Source organism: Sorex fumeus, unplaced genomic scaffold, assembly GCF_029834395.1.
Source record: "Sorex fumeus unplaced genomic scaffold, SorFum_2.1 ptg000098l, whole genome shotgun sequence".
Lineage (NCBI taxonomy): Eukaryota > Metazoa > Chordata > Mammalia > Eulipotyphla > Soricidae > Sorex > Sorex fumeus.
The window spans coordinates 44,833,345-44,853,072 of record NW_026606155.1 but is presented as its reverse complement, the minus strand read 5'-3'; the positions used below and the strand labels follow the sequence as shown (position 1 = coordinate 44,853,072).

The 19,728-nt window shown below is 44.0% G+C and overlaps 1 protein-coding gene across 1 annotated transcript in view; it reads right to left on the bottom strand.

Moving 5' to 3' along the window:
- The window catches only part of PYGL (glycogen phosphorylase L), a 37,667-nt gene extending 27,046 nt beyond the window's left edge, over nt 1-10,621 (bottom strand). Inside the window, exons 1-3 of the mRNA XM_056134192.1 lie at nt 10,220-10,621; nt 4,221-4,322; nt 2,174-2,252 (exon numbers count right to left, since the gene is read on the bottom strand). Coding sequence (XP_055990167.1) covers nt 2,174-2,252; nt 4,221-4,322; nt 10,220-10,462 — 424 coding nt within the window. The 5' untranslated portion in view covers nt 10,463-10,621. The remainder of the gene's footprint in view (nt 1-2,173; nt 2,253-4,220; nt 4,323-10,219) is intronic.
- Between the last annotated feature and the right edge of the window lie 9,107 nt (nt 10,622-19,728).

The window sequence follows — 19,728 nt, the reverse complement described above, 5'->3', positions numbered from 1 at the left end:
AATACCTGAAGACAGTGTTTTTCTTTGACTAGTGGCCATGTTAAAGCACATTGACACTAAGGATCAAATAATGTGAAACACGTGAAAAAGGGTATCTAGTAACTTGGAAATCCTTGTAAAGTTGATTTTAGAACTGTTTCTGGAAGAGAAGAAACACTTTTCATAGAGTACCACCTGGGCTGGAATGATAGCACAAGCTTGCACGTGGCTGACCCAGGTTTGATTCCTCTGTCCCTCTTGGAGAGCCCAGCAAGCTACCGAGAGTATCCTACCCACACAGCAGAGCCCGGCAAACTACCCATGGCATATTTGATATGCAAAAAAACAGTAACAACAAGTCTCACTTGGTGTTCCTGGAGCGAGCAGATGTCATTGGCTACACTAGCACGAGACAGGGACAAATGGAGACATTACTGGTGCCCACTAAAGCACATCGATGAACAATTAGACGACAGTGCTACAGTGCTACAATGTACCACCTGATAAATATATATATGTGAGTACATTTTTATTATGGTATTTAAATTTTGCAAGTAAGACACAATACCTTGCCCTTCTAAAAAAATGCAAAAACATTAGAGACAGGGTTAATATCTCCTTCTATGGCCATCCCCAATTCTGTACATTTCTCTAGGGAAGATCACCAAGGGGAGTAGTAGTATCCCACATTCCAGACATTTTTGTGGGTTTATTTATGTACATACAGAAAATATTGATTTTGGGGGCCTCCCAAGCAATGCTCATGAGCCCAGAGACCACTCCCAGCAATATTTGGCCAACTGGGTGGGACTGTCCAGTGTCCAGGCCAGTGATGCGATGCTGCTCCAGCCCAGCAGTTCTGGGGGCCACAAGGAATACACCTAGTAGTACTGGGAGTCGTGGGGGAAACATGTGTTTCCAGGGGTCTGACTTGGTGCCTCCTATCAGCCTTTTGAGCTATCTTTCCAACCTTCATAAAATATAATAATTTTTGAAATATGTGTAAATAGTATCATATTGAATGTTTTTTTTTTGTTGTTACTGTTATTGGTCTTTGGTTTGGTTTTTTGGCCACACCCTCTGGCGCTCAGGGCTTACTTCTGGCTCTGCACTCAGGGCTTGGAAGACTGTACTGCTATCTCTATCTCTCTGGACCCTGAATGTATTTTTAATGTAACTTGTTTCTTAATATTTGTTTTTTGTTTCCCTGTGGAAGGTTACTTAGAGAAGTACAGATGGATCAATTTTATTCTTTCCAGCTGCTACACATTATTCTATAGTATGGATATTCCACAACCTATTTACTTAGTCTCTTATCAATGAACAGCAGAACATTATTTTGCCTCTATAATTAATACTGCAACAATTATTTTTCCCTCACATGCTTCCTTATACACATGTTTAAGTGTTGCCTTGAGGGTCTCTATCAGGAAGTAGAACTGCTTGGTCACAAAGATGCATATTTCTAGTTTAATGAAATTTGTATTATATATATATTTGGATTACTCTTGGATTTTTGGATTTTTTTTATTATATTTTGGATTATTCACGCCCAGCAGTACTCAGGCTTACTACTGCTTTTACACTCAGAGATCACTCTTGGAGGTGCCAAGGACTGAACTTGGGTTGGCTGTGTGCAAGGCCAGCACCTTATCCACTACTGTCTCCAACTATTATTATGTTTTTAGTGCTTTCCTCTATATTTACTAAAAAGTAATTTCCTAGATAAGGCAAAGAACTCAGATTGCATCCAAACAATAATAGCTATTAATGAACAAAATCATACCTATAATAAATACATGTGTATCACTACCTCAAACCTATCACAAAGCAAGTTGTCAAGTGCACCAGGTAAGACAATGGTCAACTAACTCATGTTACACCACACAGCACACATTGAGCAGCTCTAAACAAACAGCAGTGAAGAGAAAGGGCCACTGCGGAAACCTTAAGTACACAGGAAGGATCTGCTTAAGTGGGCTTTAAGCAATGCTTCTCTTGTTCAAGTTCCTTTTTTTTTTATTCTTTCTTCAGAACTGATCAAGCCACAATGCAAACTCAAAACCAAGTTATAATCAGGTCACACACAGCACTCTGACTGGCAAGTTCATCTGGATTTTCTAGGCATGGTGTGTGTGGAATCTGAGAAGGCATCCTTGGTGAGGGAATGGAGCACGCTCACAATGCCACTTACCAGCAAGCCTCCCAAGACCACCATTGCCAAGCCCAGCGTCTTCTTCAATTTCTTCTAACTCTTCGATGTCCAGTCCAAGCTGGTGATGAAAGAAAATAACATTCAATAGGGATACCTATGTGGCCACTTAGGGGAACACGGGTACTTCCTGAAGCTCTGGCCCCAGTTTTATTTGGGTACTGGATCCTATCAGCCTCTCTGCAGTTTGGTTCTGCTTCCATTGTCCATTACAGAGGCTAGTGACTACAGACTGTAGGAGATGGCACAGCTGAAACTTGGAAAAGGACGTGGGCTCCAAATGTCCATTATAGACTTTTACGTCTTAGTTATAGGATCCTGGGCAAGCTACTAAATATCTTCATATCTCATCTCTTGCACTTAAATAATAAAGCATAACTGTATGTACATCACTTAAGGTTGCTTTGTGGTAAAAGAGATTATATAAACAAAGCTATTAGAATTATTCCTGGTCAGACATTCCTTAGGAAGTGTTAGTTATTACCATTTTAAACATTATTTTTATGCTGTTGTGGCAAAACCTCAGAAATTGTTTAGTCCCAAGTGAACACTAACTGGGCTGAAAGATTTTAAAAATTACAAAAAGTGTACGGTCAGACTTTCTGGGATGGACTAAAGTTCATCTTTTTTTTTATGAACAGAACATATTTACTCAGAAGGGTCAATGGTTACTAACCCCTAATCAGTTAGTGAGTCACTGCCCATGAGACTTGCAGCCAGATAGCAGGAATGAACAGGGACACCTTAGCCCTGGGCTTGCTGGATAGGGTTAAAATTCTCCACTTCTCCGACATAGGAAAGAACACAGGAGCACAGGTGGAGAATGGCATCTGTGATCATGGGGTTGAACGAGATTTGTTTCCAGCCAGCTCCCCTGTCACCCCAGCACAGCATCAACTCAGGTCAGCATTCTGCAGCCTGAAGCTCACTTTGTTTTTTTACAAAGAGGAAGTTGATGACCAGATAAATGAAATGGCCTGTCCTATGTTGACCAGATAATAATCTAGTCCATACTTGGTTAACAATGGTCAGTTGCGAAATGACTCCTGTATGATATGAGAGTGATGCAATCTATGAAATCATATATCATTAAAGATGGAAGCATATTTTACATATTTGAAAACATATGCATAACTGTGTTTGAAGCTGACGGCCCAATTTCTATGAAATCACTTATTTGGATCTCTACTTTAGACCAATAGATGCTTTCTCATACAAGTCTGGAGAACTAAATCTTCTAGGACTTCAACAATGAACTAGTTCTGTACACAATTTTCAGATTTGCTCCCTGTGACTTGTCTTTACTGGGGTCCTTGTGCAAATCAACTGCTAACGCTAATATTTACTATTAAAAAAATTAAAAGTCTGGAAATAAACTCTGAACAAGTATTCCTGGATCTCTTTAATCTACCTCATTAATTGATAATCCAGAGCATAGCAATTTTCAGCTGATATTGGGGGAAATAGGAGAGTAGAGAGAAGTGGCAGTGGTTTTCCCATAGAAAACAAAAAGTTAGCTTCTGTCAAGGAAACAAGTTCTCAGTGACAAGCAGCTGGCAACAATCCCACACTAAGAAAGGTGAGCAGGGAGGATAGTGTCCTATTTAGAATATGTCTTTGCAAATACCCATTTGTCTTTCTTTGGAATGAAAATACCTAAAGTTTATGGGAAGAAATAGTTAAATATGTTAAATAGTATTTATTATGTTAAATAGTTAAATAGTATGTATGTAAATAGCTAAATATGTTAAGAAATAGTTAAATATGTTCTTAAAAACAAATATACAGAGACAGATTTCTCATTCAAGGAGGAAATGTTTTTATTTCTCTTTAAGCAATAAAGATCATAGAATGATGGAATTTTAAAAGTTTATTATCTTTACAAATAGAACTTATACAAATTTATACAAATAGAACTCAAACTTGGATGACTTGGAAAAAGGAGACAGAAGCCCCAAGTAAACGTTGTGATTCTGATTGAACTGGAAATGTAAGAGGTGAGAATGAGAGAGCAACAGAAACAATGTACCTGGTAAATGGCCTCATCACAGGCATTCTGTAGGCCAAGGTTGATCATGGTGTTCTGTAATGCTCGACCCATGTAAAATTCCAAAGAGAGGTAATAAACCCTCTGAAACAAGGAAAGAAGAAGTCAGGCCAAATCTGAATCCAATTTTACTTAGCACAAAAACACAAGGTCACCAACACAAAGCATGCAAGTGGGCTTACTTTAACACAAGTTCCAATGTGATTCTTATAGAAGTATCAATGGCTAAATAAAAGTACTACTGACAACTGGCACTAGGACAACCATTTTATACCATATTTTGGGGGAAGCGGAGTTTATTTTAGCTCCAGGGGAGGTGGGGTGGTGGTATGGGGGATAAGGGAGAAGCATTCATCCATCCAATTAGAGTTAATATTTTGTTTTTCACTTCCTGCTTATAAATTTCATAAATCAGGTATATGATTTGGACAAAGTCAGAGTGTCATAGCTCATAATTCTTTTGTAAAATGTTACAGAATGTTGTGGTGGCTGTGACCCTCTCATGTCCGTCAATAAGTACAAGGACCCACTTTCTTAGAATATTCTTAATGACTAGAAATTATTCCTCCTGACTCATAATATTACAATTGTGTTAGAGTTAAAATTATTCTAGCAAATTTTTGAATTAGCAATAACAAAAGGCTATGTGAAATTTACAGGTGAATGGGAAATTCTCTGTCAACTTAAAAACTGTGTTCCTTGGACGCAGTAAAAGCCAGGTAAACACAAGAGTTGAAATGAGCAGTGCAAAGATCAGGTTGCCTAAAACTTTTAAAAAGACAAGTACTGTTAACTAAAAAATTAAAATAAAAATAAACCAAAACCCAGGATCAGTGAGTAATGTTATTATTTCCTTTCACAATATCTTAGCTTCCTTACCAGCTCTTGCTCCCTCCCATGAACACGAAACAATTAAAATCTCTAAATGCTCAAAATAAACTCAAGTTTTAGGGAATCTCCTATTTCTCAAAGGAAAAGAAGAAATCAAAAAGAATTTGATAAGGGGCTCGAGCGATAGTACAGCAAGTAGGGCGTCTGCTTGCATGTGGCCGACCTGGGTTCAATTCCCAGCATCCCATATAGTGCCCTGAGCACCGCCAGGAGTAATTCCTGAGTGCAAAGCCAGGAATAACCCCTGTGTATCATCAGGTGTTACCCAAAAAGCCAAAAAAAATTGATTAAGTCTAAAATATAATAATTAACATAGTTTAATACATTAAATATATATAAGACTAACTATTAGATATATAAATATACTTGAAATATATGAAAATGTTTATTGAGAAATTTTAGTATTTTTATAAAACAATGATTTTTAAGTTTTCACACAGCGCGTCAACATCTGTATCTTAGTGGGTTACTGAGCACTATTTTCCAAAACACCTCATTATGACTTTGATTCAAATAATTTAGATACTTATTGATTTACTGGGCCATATCCAGCAGTGTCCAAGACTTAAATCTGTTGTGAAGTGAAGGTCTGAGCTCAGGGATCACTCCTGGTCAGTGCTAGTGGTGGAGTGGGAGGATCATATATCATACCTGATCGAATAGCTTAAATATCTAGAGGCTATTGTTAGGGCCCTCATCAGTTTATCAGCTACTTTGTGTGAGTTGGAAAAAAATCTCCTTCAAGAGGCAGATACACGTCAAAGAGATGCATGATGCTCCTCAAACCCTTGGCGGGCCCCTGTAAGAAGGATGCAATATTACAGGAAGGAGAAGCTCAAGTCACAAACACCCATTTGTATAATATCAGGGCCATTTTTTTCATTCTTTTCTATGTATATTTTTAGGATCTCTGTAATATGGACAGTACACACTGATTTTTTACTTTTTAGTGATCTATAAGAAGCTTGGTTGCAATAACAGCATATATAGATATACATATGTGCACGCAGCATATGTGTAGATAGACACACAGTTCTTGCTGCTGTGAAGAATTGCTTACACTCAGGAATAATGACTTTATCTGTTAAATGTGTTGACCATCTATTTAGTGATTCCAAATTACCATCGACTTAAGACATTTTAGGGCATTTCAAAGTTGTTAAGAAACGCTGTTGCTCAGAATTAAGCAATACAGAATACCGGTCACATGACAGACTTTATAAGAACAGGCGTTTAAGGCAATTTCCTATTTTTTCATAAATAACCTTTTAAAAAAATGTGTGGGAACTTTACTTATATTGGGAGGATAGAGAAAGACCTTGATCAATCGCCCTACCTATTCTTTTAGTAGTCTCTGAGAAAAAAAATTCAAGCATTTTTAATGCACTTTATAAATTATATATGGGCTGGAGCGATAGCACAGCGGTAGGGCATTTGCTTTACAAATGGCCAACATGACCGACCCGAGTTCGATTCCTCCGCCCCTCTCGGAGAGCCCGGCAAGCTACCGAGAGTATTCGATATGCCAGACACAGTAACAACAAAGTCTCCAATGGAGACGTTACTGGGCCCGCTCGAGCAAATCGATGATCAACGGGAGGGCCTTTACTTTACTTTACTTATAAATTATATGTACAAACAACTAATATTTCCTTCAAAAGTGAACATCTTTAAAGACTTAAAATAGAGATTTTAAAAAAACAATGTTTAGAAGATAATTGTAGCACTACTCAAGGACAAAGTAGCACTGTAGCACAGTAGCACTGTCCTCCCTTGTTCATCGGGCCCAGTAACATCTCCATTGTGAGACTTGTTGTTACTGTGTTTGGCATACACACCGACTTGGGCGATCCGGGTTCAATTCCTTCACCCCTCTCAGAGAGCCTGGAAGCTACTGAGAGTATCTCGCCCACATGGCAAAGGAAAATGCGTGGCAACCTCCTGCAAGAGGTGGTTCTTACAGGACAGGCGGGAGAAGAGCTCAGTGACTGTAGGGGAAGAACTCCCAGGGCAAGCACAGAGGGATGGACAGACCAGCACCTTGGTTTTGAGGGACAATAAGGCAAATAACAGGAGATGAGATGGGAAGGACTGGTTTACTTGGGCTAAGGAGGGCCTGCAGAGCCTGAAAACTGTTATTATTGGCAGCAAAGGGGCATATAAAAACAAAGCATAGTTGGCTGAAAACTCTAGGCCTCCAGGACAGCAGAGAAAGAAAATTTGTACTGGAGGTCACATAAAACAACAAGGAGTATTGGCAAGTTCATGGCATGCCCCGGAGCATTTATTTTGCTGGCCAAATTAAGCATGTCTACTAGTTGTCTGTGGCAGGAAGCAGGTAATAACTAAGCAATGTATTCAGAGACCAGGAGTTCACTGAGGCCAAGAGGCGAGAATGGTGGCAAGTGGGTAATTTGGAGGAAAACTGCAGAGGCTGGAGTGATAGCACAGCGGGTAGGGCATTTGCCTTGCACGCAGCTGACCCAGGTTCAATTCCCAGCATCCCATATGGTCACCCGAGCACTGCCAGGAGTAATTCCTGAGTGCAGAGTCAGGAGTATCCCCTATACATCGCCAGGTGTGACCCAAAAAGCAAAACAAAACAAAACAAAACAACAACAACAACAACAACAAACCCAAAAAACCCTGCAGAAACCAGCAGAAGGTGACAACCTGTTGAATGGGGAACACAGGAGGAAGGTGAGGCAAATTTTGCTCTGGGTAACTGTCATGCCATTGATTTCGCAGCAACTGGAGAAGGCAGGCTTGGGAGAGAATGATTTGAATTTGAGGTAAAAGGGAGAGGTCTAGATGCACTCATAAAGCACTGAGAAGAGTGGGAACGGAGTTTGAGAAAGACTTCAGATGGAGATCCAGACTAGGAATTCATTGGCAGTTTTACTAGAGTGCTGGGGTGGAGGGGCCCGGAAGTGGGAGAGAAGCTTAAACACTCTGCTGGTTCTGCAGTCTTCCCAGAATGTCAAGGTCAGAGTATCTGGTTTATTTACTCAAGTATTCAAGGAGAAATGGTGGGCCCAGCAAAGGTACATGCTAGGGACCCAAGAAAATCACTACAGACCTGACAAACCACCAGAGGGAAAAACACGAAAAACCATGGTGCTAAAGTGTTAGAGGGGGAGAATGGCTGGGAATGGGGGTGTGGTTCTAAAATATGGCTCTATATCTCTTTCTCCAACTCAAAAGTTTAAAAATTAAAATTTTATGTCAGGGGCAATCTGGTGTGCTTAGTAGCTTCCGCTCTGGACAAATGAAGATTCAGTAAATACGCAGAGGCACAGAGTGTTCTCTAAGGCCAAATAGTTGTTACTTTGAGCCTGACACATTGCAGATAAGGAGCTTGCCTTGCATGTGCTCTACGTGACCTGCCAGATTTGATCCCCAGCACCACTTATGGTCCTCTGAGCCTTTCTAGGTATGATTCCTGAGTGCAGAGCCAGAGTGTGGCCCAACCCCCACGCTGAGAAAAAAATAGCTGCTCCCTTTCTTGGAGCCCTAGGCCATGGCATTACTCTCCATGGAAAAGCTTTGTTGACGCTGCAGTTTTTCACTATGAGAAGTGGGTTTTTTTTTTTTTTTTTTTGCGTTCTGGGTGTCTGCACTATTCTCTGCGTTGTTCCATATTAAGAAAGCTTCTTGTAGCATGCATCTCCCATCCTGGATGGATCTTCCCAGCACCCTTTATTTGGTGCTCCCTTCTCTATCTGAGCTGCCTTTACCCCTAGAGTGTGCGGCTGGCCTTGAAGCCATGGAGTGAACCTCCTGAAAGTAGACTATAGACTGAACATGATTGCCATCCAATGCCTCTTCTGCAAACCACAGCACCCAAAAGGAGAGAGAGAACAAAAGGGAGTGCCCTGCCAGAGAGGCAGGGTGGTATGGGGGTAGGGGGTGTGTGGGAGGGATACTGGGATTGGTGGGGGTGGAGAATGGGCACTGGTGGTGGGATGGGTACTCGATCATTGTATAAGTGAAACCCAAGCACAAAAACTTGTAAGTCTACAACTGTATCTCATGGTGTTTCACTAAAAAAAAAAAAAAAAAAAAAAAAAAAAAAAGCTTCTTGCATTTACACGCCACCTCCGTGATCTCCAACAACCCGCCTTTCCAGTTTCCTCTCCCAAGAGAGGCTCCTACCCTCCTCCAGCCAGGGGGCCTCTCCCCCTAAACCCTCACCCAGAGCACAACACACTCCCTCTGCCAGGGCCTCTCAGTCCTCCTCCCCACCCCACTTTCCCACACCTGCAAAGCGCTGACAGCTTTTCTCTGTTTGCCCCAAGAACCCTGGGGCACTCTCTCCCAGGCGCTCTGCTGAGGGGCTGGGTCAGATGGTGGAAGCACAGCTTTCCTCTGCAGCAACCTGGGGGTATGGCTGAGTGTCCAGCACCTACTGGGGCTTATGGGCCTCCAATTCTGCAAGCCTGGAGCTGGTCCAACTAGGAGCCACTCAGGTTCCCCCACCCCAGCCCCCCACTCCTCTGTGAAGCTCCAGAGTACCACCAAGTTCTTTCCTGCACCATCCCCTCCATCCCCTCCACTCTGTGACTTCCATACTATCTGCAGATCTGCATATGCCAGGTTACACCCAGGCTGGACTTTTCGTGTTCCTTCCTTAGTGTCCAGGCGCCTAGGGCGCTGGTGGAGCAAGTACACAGCAAGAGGAGGCCACCCCCCCACCCCCCCGCCTGCCCCATTAAAGGCCAGCGGAGCCCTGCTGCTTACAAGAACCTGAAAGGAGTCTCTTGCGGACACGGGCAAGGGAGACAGGGTGGTCCCGGAGCACCAGCCTGCACTGAAGTTTAGGGCTGGGTGTCAGGGAACAGGCATGGCTCACCCGCCCTCTAGGCACGTTTCTGTCTCCCTGGACTTGATAGGGGTGCGCTTCCCCACTATTTCCCACTAGACACTAGAGCCGGGACAGGAGGGCCCTCCTTGGCCCGGCCGCCTCCGTCGCCGCCGCCCCCCGACGGGTGAGGACCCTTGGAGGGGGGTCCCCTGAAAGCGCGGCTGGAGGGCGGCCCGGGGGTTCTCGGGGACGCACAGAGAGATGCCGTCGCGCCCGGGCCGGGTACCTTGGGGCACTTTTCGTAGTAATGCTGCTGCGTGCGGATCCAGCGCCCCACCAGGTGGTCGCGCACCGTGTGCGCCAGCGCGAAGTAGTAGTCGCGGGGGGTGGCCACGTTGCGGTCCTTGACCAAAGTGAAGTGCAGGTGCCGGTTGAACCCCTTTTTCAGCTCGGCCACGTTCTCCACTCCCACGATGCCGCGGATGCTGATCTGCCGCCGCTTCTCCTGGTCGGTCACGGGCTTGGCCATGTCGGCTGGCGGGACGGGGCCGACGGGCAAGCGGGACGAGCGAGCGGGACGAACGCGCACGGACCGGACGGAGCGACGGACGAGCGCGCGGGACGCACGGACGGGACGAGCTGCACGGGCCGAACAGCCTGCCCGAAGGACCTGGCTGCAGGACGGGGCGGAGCCGCGCCCCGAGTCCTGGCCTTCGGAGGAAAGTTGGGGCTCCGCCCTCCCCTGCCTCCACCCCCCCAAGCACGGCGCCACCCCCTCTACCGCTCTCGGCTCACGGGACCGCGGGGGCCCGGCGGGTGGGAGCGGCCGCGGGACGCAGCGGGGCGGGCGGGTGGAGGTGGGGTTCGGCACGTAGACACTCAGAGGCTCCTTTCCGGGGCCGCAAGATCGGCGCAAGCAGGATTTGTCTTCCTCCGCACTCTCGATTCTGGGGGGGCACGAAGGATGTCCGGGTGTGGACAGGTGCTGATAGGAAACCTAGGCTTCGCGACGGCTTGTGGGGGCTTTCTCTGCTATCCCCAGGCGTCTTGCAAAAGGTTAGAAAGTTTTGACTTGTCCCCCTCACCTTGTCAGTCCTTGGCTGTGCCTAATCTTGGACCCAGACCTCAAAATAAAACCTAGGACTCTTCCTTTGCATTTATTTATTTAGTTAGTTTTCTAAGCCACACCCGGAGGTGCCCCGGGACTTACTCCTGGCTCTGTGCTTAGGGATCACCCCTGGCAGGATTTTGAAGGACCATATGGGGTCCTAGGGATTGAACCCTGGTCAGCCGCAACAAGGCAAGCACCCTGACCCGCTGTATCCATTGCTCCCACCCTCCTTTAGATTTTGAGGACTCGGGGATTTGGGCTCCTTAAACCCTAGGCTCACCAAGTTCAGAGCACCCTATTAGGTCAGGAAGATCTGAGTTGGCTCTTCAGAGGGATTAAGTGTGTGGGGGAGGGACTTTCACTTGGGGCCTCAGGTCTGAAGGAGCTTCTATTTTAAAATGTGGAGGGGCTGTGTAGAGAAGGGTCTGTGTGTGGGAAAGGGGAGCGCTGCTTACAGAGCTAGTTGCCTTGTTTACAGGGAACAAAGCAGCCTGTGTTCATCTGCAGTACAGGATGATCTTTGTACAGCTCACCTCCAGGTTTGGGGGCATTTATTTGAATGTGTGTGTGTAAACATTGGCAAAGGCAAACATGATATTTTAGGAAGTCAGAGGCCTTTTCTTCTTTAGCAAAGTAGCACTAATGTATTATTTTAGAATCAGTCCATTGTCAGAATTGAGTTTTCCCAAAAAAATCACAGCACAGCTGGTTAATAGACTACTTTGAATAAGAAGCAAAAGAAGTGTATTTGGAGTTGTTGCATTGGTGCCAGAGGATTATTGGACTCTAGTGAAATACAGCCTTCACCTTACATGGAAGTACAATTATCAGAGTTCTGAACAATATCTAACTTTTCATTCTCTCAACATCAGGCCCTGTTCTTTGGGCCAGAGTTGAGATTGACATATGCGGGCCCTGCGATACTGATGTGCCCATATGGAAGTAGTGATGGGAGACAGTAAGGGAGGGTTTGAGAACCTGAATGAAGACAGAAATATCCAGATTTAGAGGCAGAGGGGAGCCACTCCAGAATGATATTAAAAATAACCAATTCTATGAGTTGCAGAGCTAATAGAAAGGGTAAGGTGTTTGCCTTGCATGTAGCTAACATAGTCTGATCTCTGGCACTGCAACTGGCTCTCTGACCTCTGCTAGGAGAAATCTCTAAGCACAAGGTCAAGAAAACATTTGAGAAGAGGCTGAGAAGGAAATTCCCTTGATGAATCAGAAAAAAAATGTGCTTTAAAAAAAGAAAATCAGCTTCAAAAGCTTTGTGCTTTGCATGCAGGAGATCTGGGTTCCAATCTCTGGCAATATATGGTCCCCTCAGTACCACCTGTAGTGACACCCAAGCACCACAAAGTGTGGCCCACTGCTGGCACCGCTCTTCCTCACCCCAGGTAATGCATAGCACCCTGGACACAACTAGGAGTGACCCCTCTGGGTATAGTTCCTGAGCACTGCAGGATGTGGCCCCCAAACCAAAACAAAATCAACTTTGCATACCACTAGGACCATCACTGCATAAGCCATTTCACCTGCTGATGTGAAACAGTCCCATCAGTTTGACAGCTTGATGGAAGAAAGGGCGGAGCAGTGGCATGAGGGGAAGCAAGGGCTGAGTAAACCTTATTCCCTCAAGCCACGATAAGCAAATTAAAAGCTAGACATTTGGGTGGGGAGTGAGGAATTAGAGAGTCCAAAGGAAGACATGGGAGACACCAAAGCCGAATGGACTGTTTCTTCGTTTTGGCTAAAATAGTTTGAAATTGGTGGACTTTAGTCCCTCTGTCGACTTAGATATATTAAATTATTGTTGAAAACCCAAGATATTGAACTAATAAACAGACCAAGTGCTTGATTCAGTGTCCAACTGGGAGCCCTCACCCCTGAGTTGAGTATCACACAAAGGGAAAAAAATTGAAGCCCATTCAGATTGTTGAAACTGTAGAAGATGGGTGGGTGGGAGTGCAAACCCATGCGAAAGATCCTATCGATCAGTGGACTTCCCCCTGAATTCACTGGCCTGTGATAGTGTGAAAAGGTTAAGGAATGCTGACTTTGACCTCTAGGATGTTCCAGAAGGGGCACTGAGGAAATCATGTAAATGGGGAGCCACTGCAAGTAGGGGGCCAACTGGTAAGATGGGGAATCACAGGAAGGTAAGAAGATGGAAAAGAACCACAGCTGGAGAAAGTCTGAGAAAAACTGCTTTAGATGATTTGAAAATGCTCCGTAGATCCAGTCTTAAATGACACAGCCTCATGTTGTCATACAGTCTATCTGTTTGCAAATCTGTTTGGGTCTTTCTGGAACACCTCTGTTATTTAGTATGTCCTTAACATGGATTTATCTGTATCTTTTTTTTTTTAAAGGGATGCAGCATACCTGGAAGTGCTTATGTTCTGCACTCAGGGGTCACTCCTTGCAGGGCTCTGGAGACTGTATGGGGTGCTGAGGATCAAACTTGCATTAGCTGCATGTAAGGCAAGAGCCATACCCACTAGACTCTCATTCTGGCCCAGATTTATCTGTGCGTTTTAACAGAAAATCATTCCAGACTCTGCAGCTTCAGCTGTTGTAGCTCAATAAAATTTAATAGCAGCTTTTCCATTTATGGCAGATGGTACTTTGCTAGCTAACATTCTGATGAACATTCTTTACATTTTGAATTTGAAGTGCTACAAATATTTGCATAGAGAAAGAACTGAACTAAGTTGCTCACATGTGCTTGTGCAAGCATATCTTGTCTCACTCCTGCTTCCCTTGGGCTGTGATGATGCAACTGTACTTTGTGAATCACTGAGTACGCACGCTGCCCAGGCCTCCCAGGGCTAGTGTAAGCTGTCAGAACAGAGCCCTGGCAAATGCCTTCACCTTGGCCTTCAGAGGAGCAGATGCCAAGGCAGGATCAATCATGCCAGCAGTTGATTAGTGTGCGAGCATCAGATTGTATGATGCAAGTCTGACCCTCATGGAAGGAAGGGGGTATAATGGAGGGATCCCCCACCCGGACCCCATGACACCAATTCCCAACAGGATCCTGTAAGGCCACTGGGAGAGGAGTCCCCTCCCTTTTAGTCAGTGGGGAAGTAGGGCTAGGGAAGGAAGGGAGTGCAAGCCTCCCTGCTCAGTTCTTTCTGCAGTTGGAAGGAAGTTCTGTTACCTCCATAAGATTAGGTCAACACAGGGAGGGTATAGACAAAGTTACTCAAAGGAGGGTTTATTGTGTTAGCATCCCACCTTCAGATTTTTCAGCACTGCACCCAGCATTTTCCAGGGTCTCTGGCCATGTTTTGAATGTGCTCTCCCTTCATGTGATCCCTTCCTGTGAGGCAAGCTTTATTCTTCCCTTTTTAGAAAGGAAGAAACTGAGGCTGAGAGAAGTAGTTAAGATAGTTTGATTTTTTTGTTTGTGTGTTTGATTTTTTTCTGTTAAGATCACTTGTTCAAGGACCGGAATTGTAGCATTTGAGGCCTTTGGGACATCTCCAAACTCTACAATACTACCATCCCAGTAGGAGCACCCGGGATTCAATGGGGAATGCAACATAGAAGCCAAATACGCTTGATTAACAAAAGCATTAACACAGAAGTCTCAACTAGCAACAGCAGCTTAGTAAAACCTCAGACAAGGACTTAGTGGTCCCAATATGAGATACAACAATTTTCTCTCTCTCTCTCTCTCTCTCTCTCTCTCTCTCTCTCTCTCTCTCTCTCACACACACACACACACACACACACACACACACACACACACACACACACGTGCTTGATCGCATGCTTTGAGTTGGATCCACCCACCTACCGGGCCCCAGCACTGTCAGGAGTGGCCTCCAAACAAAGAAAGAATCACTTAACAAGCCAGTGACTGGAGAGGTTTTCAGATCTGGGCCTGGTTTTTACTCCTCTGACAGGGGGTTGGGGACCTATGAAGTAAACCTGAATTCTGCCTGCCCCTCAGCTGATTCATGTTCCCAAACCACAAACCAAACGTGGTTTGTTTTGGACTGTTCTCTGGCCTTTTGACCTATTTCATGTCAGGTCTGAAACCCAGGGAAATGCCAGAGGTCAAAAGAAGCCCCATAGCAGGCCATTTGCTCTCTGGAGATGGGCAGAGTGGAAACTGTGCAGAGTCTGAGGTGCAGTCTGAAATCCATTTCACTCAGTGTATGGAATGTCCCAATCTGCCAAGCAAGGTGATTTCCTACACTCGGCTATGTTAAATGCTTAGTGTGATAACTGAGGGCTGAGCTTCTTGGACACCACTCAGTGCCCTTAGAAGCTTCAGACAGAACAGCTGGCCAGGCTGCCATCTCTAGCAGTAATTGACTGTGACTGTGACCATTCACTTTTATCTGAGTAAATTGGACCTGTCTTTTAATTTTTTTTTAACTAAAGTCTTTTTATTGCTTGAGGAACTGTGATTACAATACTGTTAATGATGACTATCCATGTACATGGTTATAATCCCATCACCAGTGTGACCACCTCCCTTCCCCCAGGTCCACATTGCCTCTCCCTCACCATACAAACTCTATTTTTATAATTTCATTTTCCCTTTTTAATTGAATAACCGTGAGATACACAGTTACAAACTTGTTCATAATTGGCTTTCAGTTATGCAATGTTCCAACATCTGTCCCTTCACCAGTGTGCATTTCCAACCATCAATGTCCCAATTTCCCTCCGCACTCCCTATGACAGCCTACATCTATCAAAGACACTTTTCTTCTCTCTCTCTCTCTCTCTCTCTCTTTCTCTCTCTCTCTCACACACACACACACACACATTTTAAGCATTGTGGTTTGTAGTACTGTTACTGAAAAGTTATCATGTATATCACTTTACCTCTTTTCAGCACTCAGTTCTTGACTAGAGTGATCATTTCCAACGACCATTGTCATAGTGGACCTTTCTCTGTCCTAAGTGCCCTCCCCTGCCCCACCTTCCACAAGCTTCCTACTATCCATGAACTAGTCCTCCTTGTTCTCTTTCTACTGTCCTGGGGTATTAGTCTCATTCTATTTTTTTTTACATCCTGCAAATGAGTGCAATCATTCTCTCTCTCTCTCTCTCTCTCTCTCTCTCTCTCTCTCTCTCTGTATAAGCAAATTTTATGACTTCATTTTTCCTAGTGGCTGCACTTTGGTATTATTATAAACTCAAGATTCAACATTCAGAAAATACTATCAGTTTGTTATGAGGAGAAACAAGATTAACCATGAGAAAAATGTTGGAAACAGATATGAATGAATCCTGGCTGAGAACTACTGGGGGTCCAGCACCTTATGATGTGAATGAGGTGACTAGAAACACCCCTAGCCACCTTGTGCCAAGCCCTCTCTTGACGCGAACCCCAACAGAGCCCACATTTTCATTTTATGCAATGAATTGCAAGCCCCTATCAAACACACAGGCTTCTATACAGCATTACTGGCTCTTTGCATGTTGTTTCCATCAAGAGTAAACCTAAGGGATACCTAACAACAGGTCTTCAAATGGCAAACACTCAAGTTCCTGAACTGTTTATTTTCCTATCTCTAATGCACTCATCAGCTCAGATAGTTAATGGTAACTCCTATTAGTTTTAAAACATGTTGCAGAGAAAAAAATTTTTTCTTTTACTTATATCCTCAAGCATAGAACCTGGGAGTTGTGACAATAGGTTGAAATCTGACTTCACACAAAAACACAGTGATTTTCTTTTGTTTTGCATTAGGTGAGTTATGGTTCTGAAGCACACCACATCCCAACATCCTAGTTTCTGGCAACTATGTCCCACACTGTATACTTAAGCAAAAGCCATGTTCTTAGTGTGATGGTGACCATTGTACTCTTTGACTGAGGTCTTACTGCTACGACTATAAGGCTCCTTAATGGAAATGATCTTGCTGGGAGAATATGAAATTACTAGTCAACCTGGAGAGTCAACAAAGCAATTTATGAATGATAGATGACTGTATAATGAGCTTACCATAAGTGGTATGAAAACACTGACCACTGTCTCTGTTTGACCCAGAACTTCTCAATTTGGTTAAGATATCACAGTCATGTGAAAATACAAGATAGAATCTGCTCAAGGGTCAAGCTGTGCTGATTGTAAGTACCATATAAATTCACAGAACAGAGAGTCTTGCCTTTGTCTTGAAATCAGATGATAACTGGAAAGTTCTGTTTTCTCCTTCACCCTCTTAAGTGATATCATTTCAGCCATTGAATCATAATACACTTCCAGCTCAAGATGAAAACATTATGTTTCCTGCCACTCTTAATTTCCAGGGTAAACTAGTCTTTTCTGTATTTTGAGAAGAAATGCAGTGTGAGAACTGCAGAGACAGGCTGATACCAGCAGGGGGAAGAATTTATCACTGGGACTCCACATCTCTGGCTTTCTAGCAATTCAAGGAAGGATGTGATTGTTATTTTAATTCCTTCTTTATTTCTTCTTTTTTTGTCTCAGATATCTACGCAATAACTCTAAAATTTTCCTATATTCTCAATGAGATAACTAGAAAAGGATTATTTTTATTACTCTAGCCCAATTGGTCCCCTGAGCAAAGCTAGGAATAATTCTGAATAAATACTGAAACTTTTCTCTTTTTTCCCCACTGATACAAAATGTGATGCTTTAATCATTAAAAATATTTTTTTTATATTTTATTTAATTTTTAAATTTTTATTAGTGAGACACCATGAGGAGCTTAATACTGTGTCTCTCATTGGGTATGTAAAATTTATTTGTAAATTCTGCAGAGCCAGAAGTAACCCCATAACTCCTGAGCATCTCTGGGTGTGACTCATAAACTAAGAAAAAAAAATTAGGATGTAGATACATTGATAACTGAAGACGGTCACGGTCACGGTCCTCCCGTTGTTCATCGATTTGCTCGATCGGGCCCAGTAACGTCTCCATTGTCACACTTGTTACTGTGTTTGGCATATCAATACTTCACAGGGAGCTTACCAGGCTTTGCCGTGCGGGTGAGATACTCTCGGTAGCTTGCCAGGCTCTCTGAGAGGAGCGGAGGAATCGAACTCGGGTTGGCCATATTGGCTGTGTGCAAGGCAAATGCCCTACCCACTGTGCTATCGCTCCAGCCCATCTGAAGACATTATTTATTTATTTATTTATTTATTGGTCACACCCAGCAATTCACAGGGGGTTACTCCTGACTCTGCACTTAAAAATTATTCCTGGTGGTGCTCAGGGGACCATAGCAGATGCTGAGAATCAAATCCGGGTTGGCCTCACACAAGGCAAACACCCTACCAGCTGTGCTATCGCTTTAGCCCCAATTCTTGTATAGAGTACAGGATAAGCCTTTTATAAAAAGCATGAGCTGGGCCATGGTGATAGCTCAGTAGGTAGGGGGTTTACCTTACATACGGCTGACAAGAGTTTGATTGCTGGCATTAGATAAGGTTCCCTGAGTTCCACCAGGAATGATCCCTGAGTACAGTGCAAGGAGTAAGGCCTATGAACTGCCAGGTGTGGCCTCCAAAAGAAAAGAAAACAAACAAAAACCCACGAGTTCTTTACATCCTTATGCTAAATTTAGGCAATGACATTGGCTGTGCTAATGAGACTGCCCTGTCAACAGTGGTTCATAGGATTATACTTACAGAATAGGGGGATCTCCCCTGGGGTCTCAAACCTGTGCTTTCAAACCTGTCTGGGCATGTCTGTGAACTGGTGAGACAGGTCTGAGTGACAGAAGTCCATGAACCCAGAGGAGGTGGTGTTATCTGAGAAAGAAATCAGGCCACATACAGAGGCTGGCGAGAGGAGTCGATGGGCATGCCTAGAAAGTGGAGGGTTGAGAAGTTTCTTGGGTGAGAACTCACCCAAGAGTGGAAGGAGTTTGGTGATTAGCTGCACCAGAAAGACTCTGGAGCAGTATGTGTGACTGAAGCATGGTAGCTGTGTTTCAATTCTGTTCCTGGGATCCAGTTTCCTGGAAGCATTGGAACTCAGAGGCTGTCATCCACATGGAAAGCCTTTTTTTTTTTTTTTTTTTTTTTTGCTGAACTTAAAAAAAAATGAGATTTAAAGATGATCGCTGGACTAGAGCTGTTACCGACTGGATTCCACGGGATGTCAAAAGACCGCATGGCCGCTCACCTACCAGATGGTCAGACTTCTTCATCAAGATCATGAACGATTGGTTTGAGGCTTTTCATGTTCCTAGAGCGAACAGACGCCATTGGGCCACACTAGCACGCGACAGGGACAAATGGAGACGTTACTGGCGCCCGCTCAGAGCAAATCTATGATTAACGGGAAGTCAAGTGATCAAGTGATCAAGTGAACTTAAAAAAAAAAAAGATCCCGGAGAGACCGTTTTTTACTCCAACGTGAACAGGTGAGTCATTCTCTTGTTCCTCTCCCTCTCTGCCTTGCTCAGAGGAGGGTCTGGAGGAACTGTGGGCTCACCGGGTAGGGAATGTGCCGGTTGAAATGAGAGCACGTAGAGACACCTTCTGGACATTCTCAGAAATGCAGGACTTGGTGAGCAGAGATTGGAGGTTCAGTGAGGCAGATGGGAGCCAGAACCAGTATCTTTGCTTTGGAATTAATGAGGTGCCCTGACTCAGAAGCGCCTAAGAACTGGAGGAACAGACGTTGCATATATCCCGTTAGGTCGGGTCTTAAAGATACTGAACCTTTTCTAAAAGTAGCT